Source organism: Manis javanica, chromosome 2 (genome assembly GCF_040802235.1).
Source record: "Manis javanica isolate MJ-LG chromosome 2, MJ_LKY, whole genome shotgun sequence".
In the NCBI taxonomy this organism is placed as follows: domain Eukaryota; kingdom Metazoa; phylum Chordata; class Mammalia; order Pholidota; family Manidae; genus Manis; species Manis javanica.
The window spans coordinates 225957665-225985650 of record NC_133157.1 but is presented as its reverse complement, the minus strand read 5'-3'; the positions used below and the strand labels follow the sequence as shown (position 1 = coordinate 225985650).

At 60.5% G+C, this 27986-nt stretch overlaps 2 protein-coding genes across 9 annotated transcripts; one reads left to right on the top strand and one right to left on the bottom strand.

Moving 5' to 3' along the window:
• The first annotated feature begins 23 nt into the window (after positions 1-23).
• On the top strand, positions 24-23874 carry SCRIB (scribble planar cell polarity protein). Of its 8 annotated transcripts, none has more exons than XM_073230309.1 (35): positions 36-858; positions 2100-2217; positions 2327-2405; positions 2498-2587; positions 2688-2744; positions 2837-2900; positions 3007-3081; positions 3156-3300; positions 3695-3813; positions 4065-4264; positions 4353-4519; positions 4609-4739; positions 4819-4941; positions 5800-5967; positions 6455-6898; positions 7598-7660; positions 8203-8292; positions 8758-8835; positions 9680-10003; positions 10117-10197; positions 10284-10538; positions 10843-10953; positions 11050-11343; positions 11456-11644; positions 18890-19126; positions 21496-21579; positions 21704-21811; positions 21909-22068; positions 22155-22293; positions 22392-22580; positions 22657-22799; positions 22878-22915; positions 23046-23120; positions 23355-23406; positions 23486-23874. In XM_073230309.1, exons 1-35 carry the CDS (start codon positions 700-702, stop codon positions 23626-23628), a joined length of 4992 nt encoding a protein of 1663 aa, XP_073086410.1. In that variant the 5' UTR covers positions 36-699; the 3' UTR covers positions 23629-23874. The 8 variants fall into 8 exon arrangements, with proteins under 8 accessions (XP_073086409.1, XP_073086410.1, XP_073086408.1 ...); XM_073230307.1 differs by lacking the exon at positions 21496-21579 and adding an exon at positions 6113-6229 and having other exon boundaries at positions 9680-9928; XM_073230304.1 differs by lacking the exon at positions 21496-21579 and adding an exon at positions 6113-6229 and having other exon boundaries at positions 37-858; positions 7616-7660.
• Positions 23875-24017: 143 nt separating this feature from the next.
• Positions 24018-25631, bottom strand: LOC118973366 (IQ motif and ankyrin repeat domain-containing protein 1-like). The gene is given in 4 exon segments (XM_037023402.2): positions 24018-24311; positions 24313-24466; positions 24566-24702; positions 24777-25631. Coding segments are annotated over 4 exon segments (1188 nt in total). The 5' UTR covers positions 25514-25631; the 3' UTR covers positions 24018-24151.
• Positions 25632-27986: the final 2355 nt, after the last annotated feature.

Here is a 27986-nt window from a genome sequence, read left to right as displayed (position 1 = left end):
CCCAGCGGGGGAGGGGGGGGGCTTCCCTGCTATGCGAGGTCCCTACTGTCACTTGAACTGGTAGTGCTGGGAAAGGTTGGCCAGGAGCTCCCAAAGTTCCAGGACGCCTTAGGTTCCCCCGGCGAATGGAGTGCCGCCTCCGCCCGGCGCTCAGCGAGCCTACGTTCTGGTGGGTGGGGCAGAGGGAAGCCTGCGGGCCCGCCTGCAGCGGAGACGCCGGCACGGACTTGAGCTCCCGCCGTTCCTTGCGTGTGGGACTGGCCGCCAAGCTTCCCGGCAGGCTGTGCGCTGGGCCTCTACGGGTCCTCGGAAGCATCGGGCCCGCGGGGCCTTGTGGGGGTTGCAGTTCCCTGCGGTGATGAGCGGCGAAGGCGAGCCTCGGCTTCCCGGCGGGCAGCGCGGCGGTCGGCGGGGCAGTCCGGCGGGCAGCGGCGGCCGTTTCGGCTGCGGCACAACAGCGGACGAGCGGGTGGGCCGCGAAGATGAGCGGCGGCCGTCGCCTCCTGAGGGTCTGAGCGCTGCGCGGGCCCCTCCCCCAGCCCGGGCCACCGCGGACCGAGCGCTCCGTGCGCGGGCCGGGCCCAGAGCCGCCGCCGCCCCGGGCCGCCCGCCGTCCCGCCCCGCCCCCCCGGCCGGCCGGCCCGGCGCTCATGCGGTCGGAGCCCCGCCTCCCGCCCGCGCCGCGCGCCCGCCCGCACCATGCTCAAGTGCATCCCGCTGTGGCGCTGCAACCGGCACGTGGAGTCGGTGGACAAGAGGCACTGCTCGTTGCAAGCCGTGCCCGAGGAGATCTATCGCTACAGCCGCAGCCTGGAGGAGCTACTTCTCGATGCCAACCAGCTGCGCGAGCTGCCCAAGGTGAGGGGTCGCCGGCACCTGCCTCCCGACCCAGTCCCCCGCCCCGGATCAGCAGGGCCACCTAGCTTGCAGCCTGGCCACTGCCGCTTGCTGGCTCGAGCGCTTAGTAGACGCAGGTTCCGGTTGGGGCACTGCAATCTGGTCTTACTGGTTCTTACTGGTCAGAGCTCCACCCCAACCACCCTCACCCTCCTCACCCACTGCAGGTGCTGGCACTGGCACTGGCACCAGGTGACAACGGTCATCAGGTGCTTGTCTGGGAGCAGGATGGTCACTGGGCCAAGAGGGGCCAGAGTGAGAGCGTGGTGGAGACAGATGAGATGGGGTGGAGCAGGGTAGAAGGGGAACTTGGAGTGGCTGATGGATACTAACTTGCTGGGTTGCTTTGGAGGCAGAGAGCCCAGCCTTCTCTCCGAACCGCTCTCTTCCTCTTGTGTGCTGGATGGGGTCGGGGGAGCCTTTCTAAGGTGCTTGTCCTGGACAGGTCAGGCCTGCGTCGACTTCTCAGGGCTCTTGTTTCTTCCGGTCAGCTTGCTTTCCTTCTCCTAAGGTTCCTTCAGAAGAGGCTTAAAGGAAGCAGGTCATAAAAGGATTTCCTTTATGGAGACAGGGTGCTAAGTGGCCCAAGGCCTGGGGGCTGCATGCCACAAAGGGTGTGGCTCGCTCTGGGCTTGGACATGAGTGAGGGCTTTCTCTTAGGCACCTCCAAGGCTTGCCTGCAGCCCTTACATGCAGTCCCGTGCAGATCTGTGGTACTCTTATCATTCTTACTACTGTTTTGGTCATTGCCAAGTCTTACACAGGCCTGGGGTGGCCTCTCGCCCCGGTGGAGTAGCAGAAACCACCTGGAGCCTTGGAGGGCTTCTCTGTGGGATGGGTGGGAGAGGTGCCTCGGGTGGGGGATTGGCATCCTGAGGGAGTACAGGGTGAGGAGGGACAGCTTGTCCAGGCAGGAGAGGGTGGCATCGCAGCTGAGATTGGAGCCTGTGAGGTTAATCACAGGGCAGAATGGCAGTAGCAAATTCATCTGAGGCGACTTGAAGGGACCAGGTGTCTGAAGGATGTGCATGCCTGCTTTTCTCTCCTTGCTCTCCCTGCTGGATGATGTGGCAGGACCTTGCATTCATGTGTGGCCTGGAGTCTACAGAGGCCTAGGAGACCCATGACCTGTGAACTTGTGTCTGTTCTGAAAGGGCTGTCTGCCACAGGGCCCGCCTCCCTGACCCCACCCCCACCCCCAGCCCTTCTTCAGGCTGCTGAATCTGCGCAAGCTGGGCCTGAGTGACAACGAGATCCAGCGATTGCCCCCAGAGGTGGCCAACTTCATGCAGCTGGTGGAGCTGGACGTGTCCCGGAATGGTGTGCAGCCCAGGGGGTGTCTGGGTTGGATCGTGGGGCTGACAGAAAGGGCTTTGAGTTTCTGGAGGCTGGAGGCATCTTTTCTGTGGTGACCCCTCTCCTGTCACAGACATCCCTGAGATCCCTGAGAGCATCAAGTTCTGTAAGGCCCTGGAGATCGCGGACTTCAGTGGCAACCCCTTGTCGAGGTGGGTGGTGGCTGTGGGGGGGGGGACAATGGAGGACGGGACGCCCCACAGCACTGGCCTGGGCATCTGAGGCCCTCCTCCTTCTGGTGTAGGCTCCCCGAAGGCTTCACTCAGCTGCGCAGCCTGGCTCACCTAGCTCTGAATGACGTCTCTCTGCAGGCACTGCCCGGGGATGTGGGCAAGTGAGTGCCCTCTGGGGCTGGGGCCTTGGCACAGCCTTGTCCCTGCCCTTCTCCCCACTGTGCCTGCAGCTCTCATGTCCTGCTCTGATTTCTCTTTCAGCCTGGCCAACCTGGTGACTCTGGAGCTGCGGGAAAACCTGCTCAAGTCGCTGCCTGCGTGAGTGGGCTCGGACCCCCCAGGGCTGCCCACTGTGGCCCCGCTCACCCAGGGCTGCGCAGCCACAGCAGAACCGGCTGTTTCCTCTGCAGGTCCCTGTCTTTCCTGGTCAAGCTGGAACAGTTGGACCTGGGCGGCAACGATCTGGAAGTGCTGGTGCGGGGAGGTGGGGCTGTCCTGGGTGGGGGGGCTGCCCTGGGCGGGTCAGGGTCTGGCACAGCGGGTGAGCCGCGGCCCTCACTCTGCCTGTCTGCTCTTGCAGCCCGATACTCTGGGGGCTTTGCCCAACCTGCGCGAGCTGTGGCTGGACCGGAACCAGTTGTCGGCACTGCCCCCGGTGAGTGAGGGTGCGGCAGCCCCTGGCTCCTGCCTGGTGCTGTCACCTGACCTTTGGGTCCCCCCGCCTGCTAGGAGCTCGGGAACCTGAGGCGCCTGGTGTGCCTGGATGTGTCGGAGAACAGGCTGGAGCGGCTGCCCTCGGCACTTGGTGGGCTGGTGCTGCTCACTGACCTGCTGCTCTCCCAGAACTTGCTGCAGAGGCTTCCTGATGGCATCGGTCAGCGCTGACCCAGCCACTGGAAGGGGCGAGGCTGTGGTGACCCTGGGCCTGGAGGAGGGTTGTGGGGCGAGGACCCTGGGAGGCATCCCTGAGAAGGGGGAGAGAAGGCTGTGGTTGGGGTGGGTGGCTGTGGGCTACTTCTGAGCAGCCGAGGCCGCTCAAGGTGGCCGAGTGGGGATGGTGAGCTCAAGAGGGCTGGTGGGCAGTGGGCACAGCTGTAGGAGAATCGCAAAGGACATTGGGAGCTGGTGGGTATACTGGGTCAGGCTTGTGGCAGGACACCTGAGAGGGTTTTGTGCAGGTGTGGGACCAGGGCAGGATTTCTCAGCACTGGGGGCTGGACTGGGACCTCTGGCCCAATGGGCTCTGTCACTCACGTACCCCACCCCAGGTCAGCTGAAGCAGCTGTCCATCCTGAAGGTGGACCAGAACCGCCTGTGCGAGGTGACCGAGGCTATCGGGGACTGCGAGAACTTGTCTGAGCTGATCCTCACAGAGAACCTGCTGACGGTGGGGCCCTGCCCTGAGGCTCCTAGCCCCAGTAGGGGGTTGGTTTCAGGGTCAGAGTGGGTGGCAGAGAGGGTGGGGGGCTTGGAGGCCAATAGAGTGACGGAGGCGGTAGCTGGGTGTCTGCTTGGGCAGGACAGCAATAGCAGGGAGCTGCTGAAGGGCAGAGAAGAGACGGCCACGGGGAGCTCTCATCTTCCTCCTGCAGAGCCCCAGAGGGCTTCTGCTGACCTCTCACCCTTCCTCCTGGCCAGGCCCTGCCCCACTCCCTGGGGAAGCTGACCAAGCTGACCAACCTCAATGTTGACCGGAACCGCCTGGAAGTGCTACCACCGGAGATTGGAGGCTGTGTGGCACTCAGTGTCCTATCCTTGAGGGACAATCGCCTGGCCGTCCTGCCACCTGAGCTTGCCCACACAGCCGAGCTGCATGTGTTGGACGTGGCCGGGAACCGGTGAGTGCCCACCTGCCCTGCTGGTCCCCACTGAGCTGACTGTGCCACCCGGCCCTCTGCTGAGCTGACCGTGCCCCCCGGCCCCCAGGCTGCAGAGTCTGCCGTTTGCGCTCACCCATCTCAATCTCAAGGCCCTGTGGCTGGCTGAGAATCAGGCACAGCCCATGCTTCGGTTCCAGACCGAGGATGACACCCAGACTGGCGAGAAGGTGCTCACCTGTTACCTCCTGCCCCAGCAGCCACCACCCAGCCTCGGTAGGTCGTTGGCAGTTGGTAGCATTGACCCAGGGGTATGTGCAGCCTCAGGCGAGGCTTGGGTCTCCCTTGGCTCTTGCCTCTTGCAGAGGACCCAGGACAGCGGAGCAGCCCTTCAGAAAGCTGGAGTGATGCCCCTCTCAGCCGTGTCAGCGCCATCCAGTTCTTGGAGGCCCCTGTGGTCGGAGAGGATGCTGAGGAAGCAGCTGCTGAGAAGCGGGTATGGGGGTCCCTGGGCAGGCCGCCCTCTCCCAGCTGACCCTCTGCTCTGCCCCAGCCTCATTCCCTTGCTGCTGCAGGGCCTACAGCGGCGGGCCACGCCCCACCCCAGTGAGCTCAGGGTGATGAGGAAGGGCATGGAAGAGCGGCGGAATGAAGCCTTCTGCAGGCCTGGCCCTGGGACGCCCTCACCCCTGGAGGAGGTGCCTGTGGGGCCCTTGGGGTGCAGGAGGGAGCCCTGCCCGCAGCGCTCCCTTCCGGGAGCCTTTGGTGTCTCATTCATCCTGGGTGTGGGGCTCTGAGGGCCCATTGGAAGTGGGGGTTATGGAGGAAGAGACATGCCTAGTGAGAGCAGATAGCCTAAGGCAGGGCAGGACCATGGCGAGCAAGGGCTTCTGGGTGCTGGGAGAGCGGGCACCACACAGTGGGTGTGTGGGGCGACAGTACAGAGGAGCCAGATGTGGCTGTGGTCTTGGTGGTGTGGGGTGGAGTGCTGGGCCTGTGGGCGCATGTCCTTCTTGGTTGCCCACACGGCTGGCGTGTGGTTCATTCACAAGTTTCACTTTGCTCATTTGAAAGTTTCTGGCAATGGAGTGAGGGAAAGCTTCAGGGCCGCGGGCACAGCAGGGCGTCCATGGACCCCGGGAGACACGTGGCAGGGTCTGTTCCTGTGGCACGCCACCCTCCACCCTGGGAGGCAGCCCCTGGGAGGCAGCCGTGGCCTGTGTGGGTAGCCGTGCTTCAACTTTTCGCAGGCTGGCATCTTTCTGGAAGCTCATTGAAGTCTTTCTCGTCCTTTTTTGGAAAGGTCTTCGAGCATTTTTGCCGCGGCCCTTTGGCTCTGCACGTGCACAGTTCCGTTTGATGGCAGTGTGTCTTCCTTGGGGGCTGGGCAGACAGCAGCCGCGAGGGCTGAGCAGAACTCACCCCATTCTGCAGGGCGGTGGCAGTTGCAAGGGGGTGAGCCCACTAGGGGCACTGCAGTTTGGGCAGCAGGGAGCCCAGGGGCAGGTGGGTGGCCTGACCCTGAGAGTCTGCCCCACTGCCTGGCCCTGCCACAGGAGAAGAGGCTGAGTACCGAGTCTGGCCTGAGTGAGAACTCACACCTGTCCGCAAGCACAGCCTCCCTGGGTGAGCCTGAGGGCCCCCTAGCAGAGGTGGAGGCGCCGAGCCGGCAGGAAGCCGAGCCGGCTGCCCAGGAGGAAGCCGAGGAAGAGGCCTATGAGGAGGTAAGGCTTGTCTTGGAGGCCGTGCACCTTGACTCTTCACCTCGGACCGCGCCTGCCCTCGCCCCCTCCTTCCTGCCCCCCTCGAGCTGGTGAGCGGTCTGGCCAGGGTTGGGTTGGCTGCACAGGTGGGTTCTCTCCTCTGCAGCCTGCTGCCCCCGGCTGGGGTGGGGCGCGGGGTCTCCACTCCCCAGCCAGGCTGTGGTCCCCGTCCTGCATCTGTCACACCGCACCCATAGAGCACCCAGGGGTTCCTGCCCTGCTGGTGAGCTACAGCATTGGGCTGCTATGTGGGGGGGCGCGGGGGCCACCCAGCTGGGCCTTCTTGGGGCGGAGCTCTTTTGTGCCTCTTGTTAGGCGCGCCCCTTCTCAGGCAGCCCCACCTCCTGGCTCTTCATGCATGGCAGCCTCTGGGCGCCTGCGCGGGGCTTTCCTGGCCCGGGGGGAGTGGGCCAGGCTGCCGCCCCCACTCACGCTCAGCCCCTCGCAGCCCACAGTGCGCTTTGCGGAGGACACCCTGGTGCTGCACCCCCCAGGGGAGGACGCTGAGAGCGAGGAGGGGCAGGAAGAGGGGCAGCTGGAGGCCCCCTGGTCCCCGCCTGGTGGGAGGCAGCGGCTCATCCGCAAGGACACACCCCACTACAAGAAGCACTTCAAGATCTCCAGGCTGCCCCGGCCCGAGGCCGTCGTGGCCCTGCTGCGGGGGACGCATCCAGACGGCGAGGGCCTGGCAGGGCCGCGGGGCTGGCACAACGGCCCCCACACGCCCTGGGCTCCTCGGGCCGAGGAGGAGGAGGAGGAGGAGGAGGAGGAGGAGGCCGAGGAGGCTGAGGAGGAGGCCGAGCAGGCTGAGGAGGAGGCCGAGGCAGCGGTGGTAGCGGCGGAGGAGGAGGAGGAGGCTGGGGCTGCGGCAGCCTCTGTGCCCTGCGTCAAGGTGGGTCTCACCCCACGTTCCTGCCTGGTCCAGGCTGTCCCAGCCCCTGGCAGTGTCCGCAGTGCCCCTCCGCAGGGGCCCAGACTCACACTGGCATTAACCTCTGGCGCTGCTGGGGACAGCGCTGGGCCCGTGCCCTGACCTGGGTGTCAAGGGAGGGGCCCATATGTGAGGGCGACTCGCTCTGGAGGGCCCTGCTGGCCTTACAGCCCATGCCAGGGGTCCCCCAGCTACCCTCTCGCTCAGGCTGGCCGGCCTTCTCGGGCCCTGGAGCTGGGCTTCAGGTCGGCTGTGGGGCCTTCACCCAAGTCCTTGTCCCAGTGCTCAGGTGGCTCTCCTGGGCCCACGTGGGCTTGTGCCCGCTCCCTGGGGACGCCCTGCTCCACAGCACACTTGTGTTCCTGACACTTTGGTGGTCCCTGAGAGTGGTCCCCTGACAGCTGAGGGGACTGAACAGTCAGAATCTGGGACCACCAGGCCTAGGCTCAGCTGCTGGGTGGGCCAGCAGCTGCAGTCACATCCTTAGTGGGGGGACCCTGTGCCCAGGGGCAGCTCCAGACCCAGGCAGGGAGGGGCCGGCGCTGGGGCTGCAGGAGCTTGGTGTGGGTTCTTCTCTCTCGCTCGTGGCGTGGCTGGGTGAGGTGGGGCGGGGCCGGGCAGAGGCTCACCCGCATGCCCTCGCTGGTCCTGTCCTAACAGGGGGTGTCGTTTGACCAGGCCAATAACCTGCTGATAGAGCCTGCCCGCATTGAGGAGGAAGAGGTCTGTACTCGCTCGCTGCTCTGTGCCCTGGGCTGCTGCTGGCCTTGCTTCCTGGGCTGCGGGCTCTCACGTTGGCTCCCCACGTCCTGTGCACACACACCCCTCCTGCGAGTGCCCCTGCCCACTGCATTAGCGCCAGGGACTGGGCTGACATATCCTCGTGGAGCCTGGTGGCCCTCGGGACAGAGTGCTGGCCCTGGGCAAGGACAGAGGGTCTCAGCAGGGGTCTTGGCGTGTTTCCTGTCCTTGCGCCCGCAGGGGCCCCAGAGCTTTGAGGCACTGGGGCTGCAGGGCAGGGGCAGGGCCTCACACCTCCCCACCCCTAGGCGGGTGCCCCTTCCAGGCTGCACTCACTGCCTTGAGCCCTCAGCCTCTGGTGCTCTACTCAGGCACTGCCTGCCTCTGTCCAGCTTCTCTGTCATTCCCACGCTGGCCCAGGTCGCTGGACAGAACTGTGCGCCCCCCCGCCCCCTGTGAGGCTCACAGGTAGACCGCACCCCTCATGGCCTTGCTTGGACATAGCCCGTCCGCTCTGTTTCCAGCTGGCACTCACCGTCATGCGGCAGACTGGGGGCCTTGGCATCAGCATCGCCGGCGGCAGGGGCTCCACCCCTTACAAGGGGGACGACGAGGTGAGGCCCTGCCCCGTCCCACCTGCCCGCAGGCTCCCTGACCTCGGAGAGTATGCATACCCTCACACCCACCTGACTGTGGACCTGGGACTGGAACCGGCAAGGCTTCTGGTCGGAGGGGGTCCGTGGGTGCGCCCCACCTGCCGGCTCCTTGGCAGGCTTGTCTTCCTTCCACTAGCTCCCTAAGTGCTGGGTTTGGGGTCAGAAACCCTTCTAGCAAGTGGACCTGTGCCCTCCAGCCCCCTGGCACGTGACACCTGCAGCAGCATGAGCCCGGCTCCTGTGTGCCCCCCAGGCCGCCCCCACGCCCTACTGCATCTTGGCAGTCTTGCTGGGAGCAGTTGCCCTTGGGGTGGCTTCCAGGCCTTGCGCAGTTACTGAGGGCCCCTTCCACAGAAGGGCAGGACAGAGCCCCCTCCATGGTCCGTGCAGATGCTGTCTGCTCAGCTTCCGTATGTCTTCCAGGGCATATTCATCTCTCGGGTGTCTGAGGAGGGCCCTGCGGCCCGGGCTGGAGTCCGAGTGGGAGACAAGCTCCTCGAGGTCAGTCAGGGAGCCCCAGTCACTGCCCGAGTGGGTGACAGTCCCAGCTGTCAGGTGCTGCTGAGCTGTTTCTGTGGGATGTGGGAGGCTTGGCTCCTGTGCTATAAGAGCCCTGAGCACAGTACACCAGGCGGGCCACAGAGCCCGTGAGCCAGGGGTCTAAGAGGCCCAGTTCCTGGCCCCCAGAGGGAGACACTGTTTGGGTGGGATACCTGCCCTGTGGGATGGGGTGCTGTCTATGCCAGGAGCTAAGGGGGCTGCTCCTGGGTCTGGCCACTGAGGTGTCCTGGTCACTAACCTTTAGGGGGCTGGGTGGGGGTTTTGGCTCCTGCCCTGGAACCCCTCCCTGCTGGGCCTCTGGTGGCCCTGCCCCAGCAGGGGTGTAAGGGAGCCATGGGAAGCCATGCACCTGTTCACCAGCTGTCACCCTGGGGCAGAGACTGGGCAGTGTGCCCTCCCAAAGGCAGGCTATATCCACCCAGGTTGGCTGGTGAGCCCTTGAGTGGAGAGGACACATCTCCCTGAGGTAGGGCCAGAAACCTCATAATCCTGGGCATCTTTAGCTGTCTGACTGTGTGGATGAAGGGCAGGTGGCAGGGGCTTCTCAGGACTGGTGACAGGTGTGGACCAACAGGAGAGACATCAACCTGCTCCCCTTGGGCAGTTCACCTGCTGGCCCTGGGGTTGCACAGATGTGGGTGGGTTGCTGGGGCCACAGGAGCTGAGCAACTGCCCACCAGGGGCCCCATGGCCTGTCCCCTGCTCTGCCTCCCCATTAAGACACAGTGGTTGTGTGTCACTGGCCACTGGCCACGGCCTGCCCTGACACGCGCCACGTCTGCAGGTGAATGGCGTAGCCTTGCAGAACGCTGAGCACCACCAGGCCGTCGAGGCGCTGCGGGGGGCAGGTGCTACCGTGCAGATGCGGCTGTGGCGAGAGCGCATGGTGGAGCCCGAGAACGCCGTCACCACCACGCCTCTGCGGCCTGAGGATGACTACAGTCCCCGGGAGCGGCGGGGAGCTGGGCTGCGGCTGCCCCTGCTCCAGCCTGAGACCCCTGGGCCCTTCCGCCAGCGCCACGTGGCCTGTCTGGTGCGCAGTGAGAAGGGGCTGGGCTTCAGCATCGCTGGCGGGAAAGGTTCCACGCCCTACCTGGCTGGTGACGGGGTGAGGCATGCAGAGGGGAGGGAGGGGCCTGTGGGTGGGACCGGGACCGGACCGGGATGGGGACTGGCTGCCTCGCCTCCCCGCCACCTGGCTCTCCTCCCCTTCCCGCTCAGGGCATCTTCATCTCCCGCATCGCTGAGGGGGGTGCTGCCCACCGGGCGGGCACTCTGCAGGTTGGCGACCGTGTCCTCTCGGTGAGTGGAGGTAGCAGGTCCTGCCCAGACCCACCCCCTCGCCCCGCTTGCCCCATGGGGCCCCCTAACTGGCCACGTTCTTGCAGATCAATGGGGTGGACATGACCGAGGCCAGGCACGACCACGCTGTCGCTCTGCTGACTGCTGCGTCCCCCGCCATCGCCCTGTTGCTGGAACGGGGGGCTGGGGGGCCCCTTCTCCCCAGTCCCCTGCCACACTCTCCCCCAGCCCCCACTGCTGCTGCCACCACTGTGATCACTGTCACTCCTGGGGAGCCTGGGCCCCTGAGGATGGCCCCCAGCCTGCTGGCTGCTGCCCTGGAGGGGCCATACCCAGTGGAGGTGAGACCCCAGCCATCTCCCTGCCCACTCCGCCCCCTTCTCCATGTCCACACAGCTCCAGGTGGGAAGTAAGTGTCCACACTTTCTCTGTTCAGGCCCCAGGATGCGGGGGCTTTGCCCCACAGTTGATACCCCCCCCCTCAGTGGTCCCCTGTGCACCCCGACACAGCTTCCCTGCCACACTCCCATCCCTGACGGCCTGACTGCTGCCGCCTGGACTTGCACGTCTCCGGGCTGGGGAGCGCTCCTCTGGTGCTCTGAGAGTCCTGGTCCAGCCGGTCCCTCATGCCTTCTGCATCCCCAGGAGATCTGTTTGCCGAGAGCTGGGGGCCCACTGGGGCTCAGCATTGTTGGGGGCTCTGACCATTCCAGCCACCCGTTTGGTATCCAGGAGCCTGGTGTATTTATCTCGAAGGTAGAGTGGGCCTGGCGGATGCCTCTACAACGAGGGCCTGGACTGGGCATGGGGCAGTAAGGTCCGTGGCCCCCTGAACACTACCCACCTCAACAGGTGCTCCCGCGGGGCCTGGCTGCTCGAAGTGGCCTTCGGGTCGGGGACCGAATCCTGGCAGTGAATGGGCAGGATGTGCGGGAGGCCACACACCAGGAGGCGGTCAGCGCCCTGCTGCGGCCCTGCCAGGAGCTGGTGCTGCTTGTGCGGAGGGACCCACCACCCCCGGGCATGAGGGAGCTCTGTATCCAGAAGGCCCCTGGGGAGAGGCTGGGCATCAGCATTCGCGGGGGTGCCAAGGGCCATGCAGGGAATCCCTGCGACCCCACAGATGAGGGCATCTTCATCTCCAAGGTGAGGGTCCTGCCTGGGCCAGCCCATCCCATGGTGCTCACGGGGGAGAGGGCGCCTGGGGCAGGCTGGGGTGGGCTGGGGCCTGAGGTGCAGGGCCTGGGTCTTCCTGCAGGTGAGCCCGGCAGGAGCAGCGGGGCGTGATGGCCGCTTACAAGTGGGGCTGCGACTGCTGGAGGTGAACCAGCACAGCCTGCTGGGCCTGACTCACGGGGAGGCTGTGCAGCTGTTGCGCGGTGTGGGCGACAGCCTCACTGTGCTCGTCTGCGATGGCTTCGATGCCAGCACCACCCCTGCCCCTGAGGTCAGTGCCCCACCCCCCACCCATCAGTCTGCTGGAGGGACAGGGTCCTGCCCCCAGCACACCCCTGAGGGGTCATGACGACTGACCCTGTGGGGGCCAGGAGAGCTGATCCTACCCATCTCTTAGCCAGGGAAGCACTCGGCCACCATTACTCAGTGCAGGTGTGAGCTGTGGGGTTCAGGCAGTGCCAGGTGGGGGTCTCATCCGCCTGCTCATGGTGCATGCAGGCCCTGGCCTCGGTAGGACAGGGTGCACAAGCCTCTGGCATGCTCAGGTCCTAGAAGAGCTTGAGCCACCTGCCCTAGTGGGGCAGCACCTGCAGAGAGTGGCCACTAGGCCAGGCCAGGCTGGTTCAGAGCCAGGCTGGGGCCCCTCAGGACTGTGCCTGTAGACCCACACAGACCCCGCCCATCTTGCCTAGCGCTGTCCTTTTTTGGCAGCCCCTGATCAGGAAGCTTGTTTCCCATGGCCTTCATCCCAGAGCAGAACCTGGGTCGGGGCATGTGGGGAACCCAGCTGCCCACCCCGCTGGCCTGCTCAGGGTCTCGTGCCATTTCGCCCCCTCCCGCCTTCTCTGCTACTACCTCTGGGGCCTGTCGGCATGATCTGGGGCGGCAGCATCTGCCGTGAGGGTGTCCTTGCAGGCCCGATCGCAGACGGGTGGGTCACCTCGGGCCGGTCCTACTGCAGTGGGTCTTAGGGAAGGCGACTCGCTGCCCCCGTCCCCCTGCAGCCAGCCTGGGGCCGCCCCTCGTTCTCTGTTGCTTTTGTCCTTTACTCCAGGGCCGTGAGCCGTGATGCAGGCCTGGCTTCCCGGGCACTGGGCTGGCCCTGTGTTCACATCTCCCTTTGTCCCTGCAGGAATTCTGGTGGTTTCTGAGGAGGAATCTCCTTGGAATTAAGCTTGGGACCATGTCCCCAGAGAAGTCTTTGCCTTTTGTTTACTTACTTAAATATGTTTCAGTCAATACATTTACTCATTTTAAAGCTTTTTATTCAAAGAGAGACTTGAAATAGCTTTGTGGTGAAGGGTCCAAACATCTGAACTGAAGGGGCTGGTGTGCCCCTGGGTCAGTGGGCAGGGCGCCCTTCTGTGAGTTGGCCGTGAGCCTCCTGCGCCTGGTGGTCTCCCTGTGCTCGGACGGGGCTGCCCAGGCGCTCCCGGCGTGAGCCGGTGAGCTCAAGGGCCTGACTTTGTGCTTCTGGAGGGAGTTTCTGCAGGAAAGAGCCCCGGCCATGCCAGTGCGGGGCCAGAGCTGCCGGGCCCATCTCCCCAGCCCTGCTTTGGGTGGCACAGACCTGTGTCCACGTCCTTTTCCTTTTGGGAGTTTGTTTTCCGTTACAAAGAATGCAAATGCTGTTGCTTTTACTTTGTAGCGTGGTGCATTTGGAGTCACAGAGTGTGTGCATGGTTTACAAAACAAATCTAATCTTTTCCTTTGTGACTTCTGGATTTTGGTTTTTGCTTAGGAAAACCTCCATTTCAAGATTGTCAAAACATTGTTCTGTATTTTCTTCAAGTACTTCTAAAATATTTCTAAGTTCTGTAATTAACCTGGATTGCTTTCCAAGCGAACGGGTAAGTTGTCCCAACAGCACGTACTGAGTCATTTGTCATTGCCCCACTGATTTGGGGAAGCATGACCTCCCTGTGGGTCAGGACTAAATTCTTTGTGTCAAAGTGTGTCGCAGCACTGCTGGTGGATCTGGTGCAGCCTGACTCATCCCTGGGCTGGTGCACTGTCCTGAACACTCGCTTTATGGATGTTTGACACCTAATTGGTGGGTTAAGTCATCTACTTTTTTTTCCTTCTTTTGAAAAGCTTCGGTCTATTTTCATGTGTTTTCTCTTTCAAATGACCTTGCCAAGTTCCCTAACAAAAGTTGGTCGGGACTTTGTTGATCTCAGAATTGTTACTGTGTGACTGAGTTCTCCAAACCCATTCATAGGTCGCCTTCTTTCCTAATTAATTCTGACCTAGTGGAAGCCCTGGGCCTGAGCAGCGGCTCTGAGTCCCCTTTCTCGGTCACACCCCGTTGTCGCCTCTGGGACCCTTGCTACTCTGAGGAACAGTGGGGCAGCCAGCGGCCTTGACTTGCACCAGCTGTAAGGGGCTGTTTCATCTTGTGGTTCAATGTTTGATAATACCTTTTAAAATTTGGGGGGCTATTTCGATTTCTAAGCTGTGAGAACTGTTATCTGAAACGGGTATTGAGTTTTCTGGAGTCCTTTTATTGATGGTTTTTACATCCCTGTGCCAAGTGGGGTTGTGGTTCAGCCCATAGTGTCCTGTGGTTGGCTTGGTGCCTTAAAGAGAATGGAACAATCATTATATATATGTACAGTCTCTCTCTCTCTGTGTGAATATATATATATATATATATATATATATATATATATATGTATCACGCCAATATCTGGACTCCTGGCAACTCTGGGCCCTCATTCCCACAGGCTGTCTGTCATTTTGAATTCTCCAGGGCGTTGGGCAGGGTGGTCACAATTCTTTACCCCGCCATTTTTCTTACACGTAGCCCACTTGATTATCTGTGCTGACCTGTCCAACCCCTGCAGGAATCAGGGTTTGCCAACTGTTGCCCTAACTTTGTTTTGATTCTGCAAACCAGCCTGTGCTCTGGCCACCTTCTTCCCTCGGCAGCTGAGCTGTGGATGGAGGCAGGCTGTCACTAGGGCTTGCCTGTCCTTGCCTCGCAGCTGGTGCATCCCAGAGTTCCTGCAGCCTTACAGACCTGGATGGCTGGTTTGTTTGAGCTGTGGGGCCTCAGGCAGGTGCTTGGCTTCTCTTTCTCAGTCTCCTCAGTGCAACAGGGTAAGAGCATGTCTGCTTCGTGGGGTCACTGAGAAGACTGACTAGAGCAAACAGCACATGCCCACCTCTCTGACAGCACCACAATCCCTGAGCAGGCCTGGGCGCTGCTTCCCAGGAAGGCCCAAGATAGAGATAGTCTCCCTCTCATTTCTCCCCTCTGTGGTCGTGTCCTCTTCCTGAGCCAGTCATTTCTGTCTTCTTTTCTTCCTGCTCACACTTGCCAAAGTTTTATGTATTTTAATGACCTTTTCAAAGAACCAGCTTTTGGATTTTAACGAAGACTACTTTTCTGTTTCACTATTTCCTTGATTTCTGCTATAAGAATATGCCTTCTACATATATTGCTTTTAATTTTTCTACAAATCTGTAAGGAAGAGATTTTCTTTATCATCTTTTTTATCCTAAAAGAAGATTTTATACAGGAAAGGTGAGATAAGTGCTTGATTCTTTCATTTTGTCAATTTTTTTAATAACAAGCTGGTACCTTGGAAACCTCCAGAGGTGGCTCCTTAGTTGTTTATTTTAGTTCTTAGTGCTGTTATGAGCCCGTGGGTCTGTCTGTCCTCGATGCGTCTGACCTGCTGTGTCCAGTGCTCAAGCTGTCCCCTTAGTGGGCAGTGTGGCTCCCGTGCCCTTTCAGCCTGGCGCCTGATAGCTTCCTTGCTCTCTGCTGTAACCAGATGCCCACATAGTTCCCGCTCCAGCCCTGGAGCTGGCTGGCTGGGGAGGGTCCTTCCCAGTGGACGTGGCAGAGAGAGCTTGGGACGGGCTGAGGGGCCCGTGGCTCCTGGGCTTTTGCTGCTTCCAGGACCCACAGCAGATGAGCAGGGGCGTGGGTAGTCCTAGAAAGAAAAATCAGGAGTTAATATTGTTATTCAATTCATACGTAAGGTTATGGGGTTTTCACTAATTTCTTTGATTTTGTATTTGTGTTTCACACACTGAAAATTGTTTTAAAATAATATTACCGATATTACCAGCAGTTAGTGAGAGCCGTTTAAGATTTCTTTAGGTCTTCAGGATTCATCCAACTCATATGTACAATCAAAACACTGTGTTTTTAAGTCACTTGAAATAATTCTTTGTATTGTTCTGCTGCCAACTGGATAGCCAGTCAGGCTTACGTATTTTCAGTGCTTAGGGCAGTTTCTTATTAGTGTCAGCCTTTCACGGTCCTGAAGCCACCACTGCAACCGACTTGGCACTGCCACAGAGCCTGCCTCCCATCTCTGCCTGTGCCTGCCCCGCACGGGCCACTGCATGGCACAGATTTGGCTTATCCTGCCATTATTTCTTCTTGAAAAGTAGAAACAAATATATAAAATAAAAAATAACTTTTAACTTGGAGAAAAGTAAAGGAACAGTCCACACAGCCTCTCAGAGGCCCCCATGCATGTCACCAGCTGTCCCAGGTGTCCTCATAGCAAAGGGCACAGTCCAGGGACGTAAGTGGCATCTGGCTGTCTTGGCTCCACAGTCTCCCCTGACTCTGACCCTGAACTTGTGATGAGTACAGGCCGCCCCTCCCTGTGGGTCCCCCTGACACCTCCTGGCGACACGTTCCAGTAGGTGCTTTTGGCAGATCACCGCAGAAGCGGCCTCAGGGCCTCCCACCAGGACGTGCAGGTGGCAGATCGCCCCCTTACTGATGATCTCCGTGGCGGTGTCACCCAATTTCCCCACTGCAAAGTGACTCTCTCCCCTTTGAAATTAGTGTTTTGTAGGGAGGCACTTGGAGTTCCTATCAGAACTTCACCCGCCAGCTTCAGCACTGTTGTTTCCCAATTTGGTGATATGGTGGTTGCTGAGGATGATGTTTTTTTAAAAATTTTTTATTAAGGTATGATTGATATACACTCTTATGAAGGTTTCACACGAAAAAACAATGTGGTTACTACATTTACCCATTTTACCAAGTGCCCCCCAACCCCAATGCAGTCACTGTCCATCAGTACAGCAAGTTGCCAGAGATCCACTATGTCCCTTCTCTGTGCTACACTGTTCTCCCCGTGATCCCCCACACCGCGTGTACTGAACATAATACGCCTCAGTCCCCTTCTCCCTCCCTCCCCACCCGCCCTCCCACACCCCTCCCCTTAGGTAACCACTAGTCCCTTCTTGGAGTCTCTGAGTCTGCTCCCATTTTGTTCCATCAGTTTTGCTTCGTTGTTATCCTCCACAAATGAGGGAAATCATTTGGCACTTGTCTTTCTCCACCTGGCTTATTTCACTGAGCATAATGTCCTCCAGCTCCAACCATGTTGTTGCAAATGGTAGGATTTGTTTTCTTCTTATGGCCAAATAGTATTCCATTGTGTGTATGTACCACATCTTCTTTATCCATTCATCTACAGATGGACACTTAGGTTGCTTCCATATCTTGGCTATTGTAAAAAGTGCAGCGATAAACATAGGGGTGCATATGTCTTTTTGAATCTGAGAAGTTGTATTCTTTGGGTATATTCCAAGGAGTGGCATTCCGGCGTCAAATGGTATTTCTATTTGTAGTTTTTGAGGAACCTCCGTACTGCTTTCCACAATGGTTGAACTAGCTTACATTCCCCCCAGCAGTGTAGGAGGGTGCCCCTTTCTCCGCATGCTTGCCAACATTTGTTGTTCTTAGTCTTCTCAATGCTGGCCATAGGAAGATGTTTTAAATTTATCATTTCTTCTACATGTATCCGTTGGCTTTCCACTGTGAGGAGGAGCTTTCCTTTCTCTGCAGCGAGGTATTTGCCCATCTACCCACTGCATAGACTCACCACTTTCTATTTTATTTCATGGGTGATAGTTTGTCACTATCACTGTCGATTTTGATGCTGAAGTTGTCCCAGATTTGGCTGATGAAAGGGATTTCTGGCTGGCCCTGTACCCTTTTAACGTAACCCCACCTTCCTGTGAGCAACTTACTTTCTGGCACAGCAGGCACAACAGGATGTCCTGGGCTTACCTTGTACTTCCCACCCAGCCCTGCAGACATTTCTGCAGGGAGCACCGGTTCCTTTTAGTGGACAGTGATATTTAGAAGCCAAGGTCTGGGCCCTGCATGTGCTCACGGCCATGTGGTCTCAGGCCCTCCCAGTGGTTGGGAGCTTGCGTGTGTGTGTACACATTGACGTCTGTATCTCTGGGACTCTGGAAAAGCATGAGTTCACGGCAGTTATCACCCATTCCATTGCACACCACAGGTCAGCCCTTCCATATGCGAATGGCCTCCCCTGATGCGAGAAACCAGGCGGCATCCTCCTCGCCACCTGTGCTCCCCACCCAGTCCCTCTGTGCGGCCGTCCTCCCCGGTCCGAGGCCCTGCCCCTCTCGGCCTGCCCTGTGGCTCTTTGCCTAAGTTATTCCACAGGTTGGGAAGGTAGGCTCCCTAGATTTTGTTGTTAAATCTGCTAGTTTTGTCAGCACCTGAGTCATAGCTCAGTCCCCACGCCAGTGTGTCCATCGTATCCCCAGTAGTCTCCGCTTCCTCTATTCAGCTGCCCACTTGTTTATCGCTCACAGTCGATCGCTGCATCTGCCTCATAAATGACGCCTTGTGTTGTGAAATGACGTCTCTCGCCTGCGTGCCGCTTTCGCCTGGAAGTCCATCTTCTCTGCTGCCATCATCTCTTCTCTTTGCTTTCTGTTTCTTTGTGGCTGGTATCTCTGCCCCTCCCTTTATTTATCACTTCACTTGAGCTTTTGAAAAGCGACTGTCCCCGGGCTGGTGTTCCCGCCCACACTGCCGGTGCTCCTCGTCAGCCGGGCCTCCTGTGCCTGTCACTGTGCAGCTCTTCTCTGGCTTCCTTTGCTCACAGCTGAGCAGCCCCTTTTGTCTCTTGTGGGGTTGGAAGTGAGCCATTCCTGTGTTTCCATCCGACCTGTGTTCACCTCCGGTGCTCGCCACCGAAGCGCTCCGCCTCCCCGTGCTGCTCCTCATGTCTGTCTGCCCGGCCTGCAGCTCCCCAGGCTGACAGGGTTCAGAGCTAGCTGGGTGTTCTCTTGCAGTGTGTCCTTTGTTTCGGAACCTCTCAGGGTACTCGCTCTGCACACTCGAGGCAGCCTGTGAGTGTGGTGCTCTGTGCTGCCAGGCCCATCATTGCTTGCTGCCCAGCCCCCTGCTCCACCGATGTCAGTTCTCTGCTCCCTGGGGTGAGTGTCCACAGCTGGCCTGTCCTGCCTCTGCCCCAAGCAACATGGCGCAGTGTCGAAACCTCGTCTGCTGCCCAAGATGTGCAGACATGGCCTGCGCCACCCCGCATCACAGACTGAGTGACGGCACAGTGTCCTGGGCAGCCAGCACTGCTTACAGAGCCCTGTGGCCTCCGTCTCCCTGCAGCTGCCTCAGCTGTGTGCTGGTGGTGGACGCTGCCCCTGGAGCAGGACCTTGGGACCAGAGGCCCCACCCTTAGCCCATTCCCCTCCATAGGTGTCCCCGGGTGTCATTGCCAACCCCTTTGCGGCAGGCGTCAGCCGCCGGAACAGCCTGGAAAGCATCTCGTCCATCGACCGGGAGCTGAGTCCCGAGGGCCCTGGCAAGGGCAGAACGCAGCCAGAAGCCCTGGGGCCGGGGAGCCCGAGGCTGCCAGGCTCCAGCCAGAGTCCGCCCTGCCCGCAGGAGAAGGGGCTGCCAGGACAGACCTCGCAGTGGGGACCAGAGGCTGTGGTGAGTGTCCGGGGCCCCCCACTCTGTGCTCCGGGTCTGTCTCCACACACGGCCCTCTCCTGGCCAGGGCAGTGCAGGGGTGCACACAGCCCGAGGTAGCTGGTGGCTGCGTCCCAGACACCCACCTGTGCTGGGTCACAGAGCCCCTGGTAGCTCTGTGCTTGCTGCTCGCCAGAGTCGGAGCCCCAGGGGCCCAGTGCTGGCAGCACACACAAGGGGCACCCCTGGCCACCCCTTTCACTTTTGGTATTTCTGCCTGCCTACCTGTCCACCGGTCCCATCCCTGCCCGTGCTCCCTCTCCTCACCTGAGACCCGCAGCACGGAGCTGCTGCATGGGCTCCACTGGGGGCCCTGCGCCCAGGGTGAGGGCTGCGACAGCTGCAGAGGGCCCGTGCCTGGGGGGCGGGGGCAGAGACGAGGGCAGGCCGAGTTGGGGGCCTGTGAGGGAGGACTGGCCCAGGGTACCCAGAGCTCTGCCTTCCTGCTTGACACGGGTTAGACTCAGACCAGCCTGTAAGGCCTGACTGCTGTGCCCTCAGAGCGGAGCACACTAGCTGGGCAGAGCTCGTTCCTGTGAGGGGATCCCCCCCTTGCCCGCAGACTCACTGAGTGTGCTGGCTGCCAGGGACCCTGAGCCGCTCCCTGCCGGTGGAGGCGGACTTGGAGGTCTCAGGGCAGAGGCAGCTGCCGGGCACCGGAGCCGTCGGGGGTCCCAGTGGGGCAGAGTGCAGGCCGCTGTGGGACAGGCCAGAGCAGCTGCAGGGAGCCCCGGAGGCCAGGGCTGGGGGTGAGGCCCAGTGCTGACAGCTGGGTGGGGGTGGACGCTGGGCAGGATGGACATTCAGTCCTCATTCCTCCCTCAAGAGGCCTAAAACAACCCTCCCAAAGGCTGCACCCAGCCAGCCGCTGCTGGGAGACCCCTCAGGAACGTGAGTAGTTGAGTAGTGGCCTCCAGAAGATACTGCAGGGGGAGACTGGGCTGTGCGAGGGCCTCAGAGAAGCGGGGAGGTGATGAGCACCCCAACAGCTTGGGGCTGAGGGAGCCTGCTCAGGGATTTTGGTGCAGACCCTCCGTCCCTTGGCCAGGAACTGAGAGCAGGAAGCCCGTAGGAGGGTCAGGGGCCCAGTGTCCTCTGACCAAAAGGGGGCATAGCTGAGGGTGGCTGGCATCCCTGGCTCAGGCACCTTTGAGGTGCATGGGGAGGGCGGCTGGTGGCTGGGGTTGGGGGTGTCTCTGGAGCAGCCAGCTTCCCTGGCCTCTGTGTTCCCTGGTGTGTTGGTAGGCAGTGGGCTGGGTCCTTGGCCGAGGGCCCGTAGCTCCCCATCACCGTCTATCCTGGGCCCCTGTTCCCAACCCCCCATCCTCTTCTGGCTGGCTGTGTGTCTGTCTCTGTCTGCCACAAAGCTCTACACCACCCTGTGGCACAGTCCGCTGCCATTGACTGATGCCTGGCTACTCAGCCCAGGCTGCTGGGGTTGGGGGCAGAGGCCGTGCAGGCCACGTCCCAGGCCTACTCCATCCCACTGGTGTTATGGGGGGAGAGGGAGAACCTGCTGGACTGAGGCCGCAGTCTTTTGGGGAGAATTCTTCACACTGGCCCATCTGGGGACATCCCCTGGGCTGGGATCAGGTCAGAGAACTGGAGACTGGCCTCTGCTGCCAAGGCACCCCAACACCCAACTCCCTGTGGGCCCCAGCCCTTCCCTACCCTCACCCTGCCCACCCCCAGCACATCCAGGTTCCATTTGGGGCAACTGGAGGGAAGATGGCTGAGGCCCCCTATTCCCCTGGCCGCCAGCAGGTGAGTGCCTGCCAGGTAGGGATGGACAGTACAGACAGAGCCAGTGTGCTGGGCTCCCTCCTTGGAGAGTTGGTGCCAGGGAACAGCACCTCTCTCAGATGTTACCCATCACGGTGAGGTGCCCTGGGCACCCTCCTGGCTGGAGCTGGCTGGCAGTCTGGTCGGGGAGCTCCCTGTGGCCACCCTGGGCAGGCAGGCTGGATGGGCCACGCCACCTGCCCCAGTGCCTGGCTGCCGCACCTCTGCTCGTCTGTCAATCCCTGGGGGTTGGCTCAGCCCTGCCACATGCTCCCCACGGTCCCACCTGCCGAGGTGCCCTGGCTCTGTGGCATGGAGGAAGCCAGGCCGCAGGCAGTGCCCCTCTTGCTGCACTGCAGGGTGCGGGGGGTACCAGTACCAACTCAGTTCCTGGCCTCTGCCCTACAGAGCAGATGGGGCATGGCAGCCCCCTACTGTGGGCACCTACGGCACCATCCACCGTGGCTCCATTTCTTTTCCCCCACCACCCTCATCCCCTTAGTGACCCCCTGATCCTTTCCTCTGGGCCCCACCCCTGCCCTTTGCAGACAAAACCAGGGGTGATCCAGCCACTGGCTCAGGCCTGGCCATGGGACTCCCTGGCCCCCAGGGGCAGAGGTGATTCCTGCTTTGTGAGTTCCCTGAACCACAGGGGTGGGAGTGGGAGGCTGTGAGCAGGGACATCTGGAGGCTGGGCTGCTGGTGATTCCCCGGGACAGCTGTCCCAGCATGGCCCACTGTGCCCCTGCCCCCCAGCCTCCCTCCCCACCATCCCCTGAAGAGCTGCCCGTCAACGTGAAGCAGGCCTACAGGACATTCGCTGCTGTACCTGGCCTGCACCCACCCCAGGACACCCCTGCCCAGGTATGTGATGGCAGCCCGCCTGCCCCTGCTGCATGTGCCTTCGGGGTGTGTGCCCAGGGGAAGCCTGCCAGCCGGGTCTCAGAGCCTGCCCCCTCAGCCCTCCACGCCTGGGCCTACGGCCTCACCGGAGCAGCTGTCTTTCCGTGAGCGGCAGAAGTACTTTGAGTTGGAGGTGCGCGTGCCCCAGACTGAGGGCCCCCCAAAGCGCGTGTCACTGGTGGGTGCTGATGACCTTCGTAAGATGCAGGAGGAGGAAGGTGAGCCGGTGGGGGGTCAGCAGGCTGGCCTGCCCCGAGGTCGGAGGCTGAGCCTGACCCGCGCACCTCCTCACCCCGACCCCCAGCCCGAAAGCTGCAGCAGAAGAGGGCGCAGATGCTGCAGGAGGCAGCCGCTGCGGGGCGCGCCCCGCACAGAGAAGACCCTCCGGAGGAGGAAGAGCCGGAGGAGGAGCCGCCCTGGGCTGGCCCAGGCCCTGGCACAGGGTGAGGGGGTGAGGGGCTGGCATCTGGTGTCTCCCCAGGCAAGCTCCTCCCACTGGTGCCCCACCTACCTGGCCCTCCTTTCCTGTCCCCTGGTCCAGGCTCTGCCCCACGTCCCCTCTGCCCCACGTGGGAGGCAGCGCCCCTGTGCGGACAGCCAAAGCTGAGAGACGCCATCAGGAGCGGCTGCGTGTGCAGAGCCCTGAGCTGCCCACACCCGAGCAGGCCCTGTCCCCTGCAGAGCGCCGTGCCTTGGAGGCCGAGAAGCGGGCACTGTGGAGGGCTGCCAGGTGAGGCTCGTCCACCCACACTGCCCCCTGGCACCCACTGGGCCCTGCCCAGCCCCACCCTTCCACTCTCCTGCAGGATGAAGTCTCTGGAGCAGGATGCCCTCCGAGCACAGATGGTTCTCAGCAAGTCCCAGGAAGGCCGGAGCAAGCGCGGGCCTCTGGAGCGGCTGGCTGAGGCCCCTTCGCCTGCACCCACCCCGTCACCCACCCCCTGGGAAGGTCCGTGTGTCCAGGGGGAGGCGTGGGGCTCAGCCTGCAGTGAGGACCTCGCCCAACACCCATTTCTTGTTCCCCCAGACCTCAGCCCCCAGACCAGCACCTCCCTGGGACACCTGGTGAGGAGCAGTGGCTGTTGCCCTCCTGCAGTTCCCAACCCCCGCGGCGTGGGGGCGGGGACCCAGACTGCACCCCCACCCCTCACTCTGCTCGCTCTCTGCCTCTCTCCCCTCCCGCTGTCCTTGCAAGGCCTTGTCTGGGAGGAAGTTTGACTACAGGGTGTTTGCAGCCCTCCCTTCTTCCAGACCTGTCTATGACATGCAGGTACCAGGCCATCTTGGCCCTTCTGCAGGACGGCCCTGCACGGTTCCTGCCACCTTTCCACCTGTGCCTGTCACCCAGCCCATCCCCCCCAACACCTTCCCCGTCTGTCTCTGCCGCCAGTCCTGTTCCTTGGGTGTGGGGCATGCCCCCTCCCCCACCCCTCAGCCAGATTCACTGGGTGGTTTCAGGCAGGCCTGGGCCAGAGCCCTGACCCAGCCCTTCTCCCCATCACAGTCCCCAGATTTTGCTGAGGAGCTGAGGTCCTTGGAGCCGTCTCCCAGCCCCGGTGAGTTGGTGGGCCAGTTCCAGGAGTGCCCCCAGGGTGTCCACCCACCTCGGCTCACTCCCCTGCATCTGCCCTCCAGGCCTGCAGGAGGATGGGGAGGTGGCCATGGTGCTTCTGGGCGGGCCCTCACCAGGTGCCGTGGGCCCCGAGGAGGTGACACTGTGCAGCAGCCGCCGCCCCATGCGGCCAGGACGCCGTGGCCTGGGCCCAGTGCCCTCCTAGACGATTGGTGTACCTTCCCCCGCCCCTGACTTGGGGTGGGGGCCCTGCCAGCTCCATCACCACCCTTGCCCGAAGTCTTTTTAACCTGGGTGTTAGAATTTTAAAGAGACCCCTCAGGAGTCCTGGCCGCTAACTGCCCCCTCCCCAGCCAGGACCTCATGTCCGTGCAAGACTGTAACTAGTGATATTTGTACAACCAAAGACTCTATTTTGTGGTTTAAGGAGAATAAAATTGACTACATTTTACCTGCCGTCCGTCTGTCCACCTACCCACCCATCCCTCCAGCCCTTCAGAGGCGGGGGCCCCTGGCGGGGAGGGTGGGGGAAGGTGTTTGGGGGAGCGGGGGCGCGGCCGACTCCCGCGCCCCTCCCGGCCTTTCCTCCCCGGTGCTCTCGGGAGCTCGCAGACCAGGGCCTCCAGCTGGGGCTCCGCTGGCTGGGGCCGCGGACGTGAACGCGCGCACAGCCCCACCCCAGGCGCGTGCACACAGCAGGACGCGCACAGTCGCGGACCCAGCGAACTTTACTGGGCCGGGCTCTGGAGGCCTCCACTAGGAGGCTGCACGAGCACCCGGAGCAGGGCCGGTAGCTGCTCGGCCGGCGGCCACCACACTTTGGTGACGGAAAAGAGGCGGAAGTGCCTCCGGCGCGCCGCCTGGAACAGGGTGGGGCCGTACTCGGGCCGTCGGGGGCCGCAGCAGCGACAGGTGCCTCTCCGGCTCCAGCAGCCCGCGGCCCAGCAGCCCCTGCCCCAGGCCGGGCTGCACCGCCTCCCGCTGCCGCGGCACCCCCGGGAATAAATCCGTCTCGCGCAGGTGGGGCACCAGCGGCTTCCCGTTCCCGCGCGCGGGGCGGGGCCGACTTAGGGAGAGCGTCAGGGGCGGGGCGGGGCCGAGGTTAGGGGCGGGGCTGAGGTGCCCCGCCTTCTGCCCGCCTCACCTGAGCGCCCCCGGCAGCGCCAGCCGAATCCTCTGCGGCCGCAAGTGGTCCGGGTTCACCGTGTCCACGTAGTTGGTGTCCTGGAAGCGCAGGAAGGTGGCCGTCTGGCCTGAAGGTTCGACGACAAGAGGCCGTCTGGGGGCGGCCATCAGGTCACTGCGGTCCGCCCAAACCCTCGGTTCGGCCCTTGCCGGGCCCGGACCACTGACCGGCCGTCGGAGCGCATGCGGTCGCCCACGCCCTTCATGAGCACGTCGTGCAGCTCACCGACCTGGCGTTTCAGCCCGGGCGCCTCCTCGTCTGCGGGGCTGGGGGTCCGGAAGGCCCGCCCTCTGGCCCCCTCGCTGGGCCCGGCCCCGGCCGCAGCCCGAGCCCCGCGCACCGGTCCTGGGCCTCTGCGCCTCCAGCCGCAGCCTGACCACTTGGGCCTCGGCGTCCTCGACGGCCTGTGGCAGGGCCGGCCGGACTCCTGAGCGGGCCCGCGGCCCGGCCGCCCCCAGAGGCCGCTCGGAGGGGAGCCGCTCGCCCGCCCGCGCCCGCAGTGGTCGCACGCGGCGAGCCTCCGGCCGAGCTCGCAGTAGGCGCGCTGCAGCGGCGGCCGGCGCCCCCCGCTCCGCCCCGGCCGCCCATCCCCGCGAGGCGCCGCTGGGGCTCCCCGGCCGGCTGCCGCACCCTGAGGGCGGGCCTGCGCACGTCCGCCAGCCCCGCCGGCCGCCGCGCGCCTCCCCGCCGCCGCCGCCTGCTGCCGCTCGGCCTCCCTGCTCTGGAGCATGGCCGCCGTGCGGCGCAGGTCCCACGACGGCAGCACGCTGGCCACCGCGACCAGCGGGGCCGCCCGCGGCCGACGACGCCGGTCAGGCGCCCGGCGTGGGCGTGGCCCGGGAGGAGAGCGGTACCCTGGCACGCTGGAGGCAGGGCACCGACCGCAGAAATCGGCGCTCCCCATCGCCCGCGACGGGCCCGCCAGCCTCCACCCGCAGATGCTGCGCCCCCGAAACGGAGACACCGGCGCCCTCTGGTCTCCCTGCCAGCACCAAACGGCCTCCGCGGCCCCCTCCCCTCCTCCCTGCACGCCCGGGCTTCCCGCCCGCCGCCGCCAGCCGCGAGGTCAGCGCACCCCGGGCCCGCCTGCGTTCCCGGCCCGGACTGCCTCCCGAAGACGCAGGCCTTCGGCCAGCTTCACCACGACCTCCCCTGCAGGACCGATGGAGTTCGGGCGATATTTTATTTCTTGACTCAGGTGGTTACAACGTGAGTATTTCCTTTGTGGTCAAGCCACACAAACCGCGATTTGTAGTGTTCAGCATGGGGTTTGTATTTTACAAAAGTTCAAAAATGTGTAGAATCCAGGAGTGGATTGATTAATGAGCAGCCGGATAAATGACGAAAGAGAAATACATGGAAGAGTGAACAGACGTGAATGAGCCAATAATTCAGTAGCTCAAAGAGAATCTGAATGCTCACTTCAAAGAACAGCTGTAATTCATTGCGCACTAAGTACCAGGAACTGTGCTAAGGAGGATCATTATCTCATCAATCTCGAAAAACTGGGACTGTTAATCAGCCCTTTTATGAATGTATGGAAACCGAGATTCAAGTTCAATAATTTGCCAAAGGAAGTTTGTAAGTAGAAGAACTGGATCAAATGAGACAGTAGGTGCAAAAAGAGACGGAATTTAAAAATGTAACGAGTGCATTTCCGAATGAGCCAATGCATAGATGATGAGTAGAGGAGTAAATTGATGAGGTAAGTGGTAAAGCATGAGGACTAGTAATCGAATGAATGGAAGAAATGATACGTGAAAAAATGAATAGATGAATGGATTCAATGAATTAGATAAGTAGATGGTTGAGCAAATAGATGCACTGATAGATGAGCTCAAAGATGCAGCACAAGTTTTGCCTATCACATGGAAAACAAAGTGCGTGACCCTGGAGCACGTGATTGTGAATGAAACATGGCTCCTGCTTTCTCAGACTCTTCTGCCCAGTGAACAGCACAAATGTGCATATGAATGGACGGACGGATGTTTGAGTTAATAGATTGTAAGTGAATAAATGAGGGATGATTTCAGATGGTATAAGGGTGAAATGAATAGAGTGGGTGGATGGACAGGTAAGTTTGTGAATAAGTAACTCAAGTTAATGGGAGAATGTATGAATCAGTGAAAAACTAAAATCAACCAACGAAAAAAGGCTGGATTAAATAGGTACATTTATGAAGACAGTGATGGACAGATAGCCATAAAGGGATGATGGATTGATAGGTGACGGTTGATGGAGTTCCTTACCTCTTTTTTATCACTACTGATTTTCTGTCTACTTGTTTCACCAATTGTGGAGACAGAGATGGTGAAATCTACTGTAATTGTGGATTTCTCTTTCCTTGTGGTTCTATCAGTTTTTGCTTCATATATTTTGAAGCTCTGTAAGTAGCTGCATAAACATTTAGGATTCTTTTTTTTTTTTTGAGAGGGTATCTCTCATATTTATTGATCAAATGGTTGTTAACAACAATAAAATTCTGTATAGGGGAGTCAATGCTCAATGTACAATCATTAATCCACCCCAAGCCTAATTCTCATCATTCTCCAATCTTCTGAAGCATAACGAACAAGTTCTTACATGGTGAACGAATTCTTACATAGTGAATAAGTTCTTATATGGTGAACAGTACAAGGGCATTCATCACAGAAACTTCCAGTTTTGATCACGCATTATGAACTATAAACAATCAGGTCAAATATGAATATTTGTTTGATTTTTATACTTGATTTATATGTGAATCCCACATTTATCCCTTTATTATTATTATTATTATTATTTTAAATAAAATGCTGAAGTGGTAGGTAGATGTAAGATAAAGGTAGAAAACATAGTTTAGTGTTGTAAGAGAGCAAATGTAGATGATCAGGTGTGTGCCTGTAGACTATGTGCTAATCCAAGCTAGACAAGGGCAACAAAACATCCACGGATGCAGAAGATTTTTCTCAAAACAGAGGGGGTGAGGTTCTAAGCCTCACCTCTGTTGATCCCCAATTTCTCACCTGATGGCCCTCCTGCGACTGTGCCTGTCTTAGGTTGTTCCTCCCTTGAGGAATCTTACCCGTCTCTGGCTAACCAGTCATCTTCCGGGGCCATACAGGGAAATGTAAAGTTGGTGAGAGAGAAGCCATATTGTTTGAAAAGCTTAGCTTTTTACGTCTTTGCAGATTTGTGCCCTGTGGCTTCTATGCCCAGCATTTGTCTTGAGGTATCTTTACCACTTGGAGGAATTATGATACTCCGTGAATTCGATATGAGGCACGAATTCTATTTAAGGGTTGTAATTAGGAAGGAACATTTAGGATTCTTATGTCCTCTTGATAAATTGGTGTCCTTGTCCTTATGAAATAATTCTTTTATCCCTAGTAATGTTT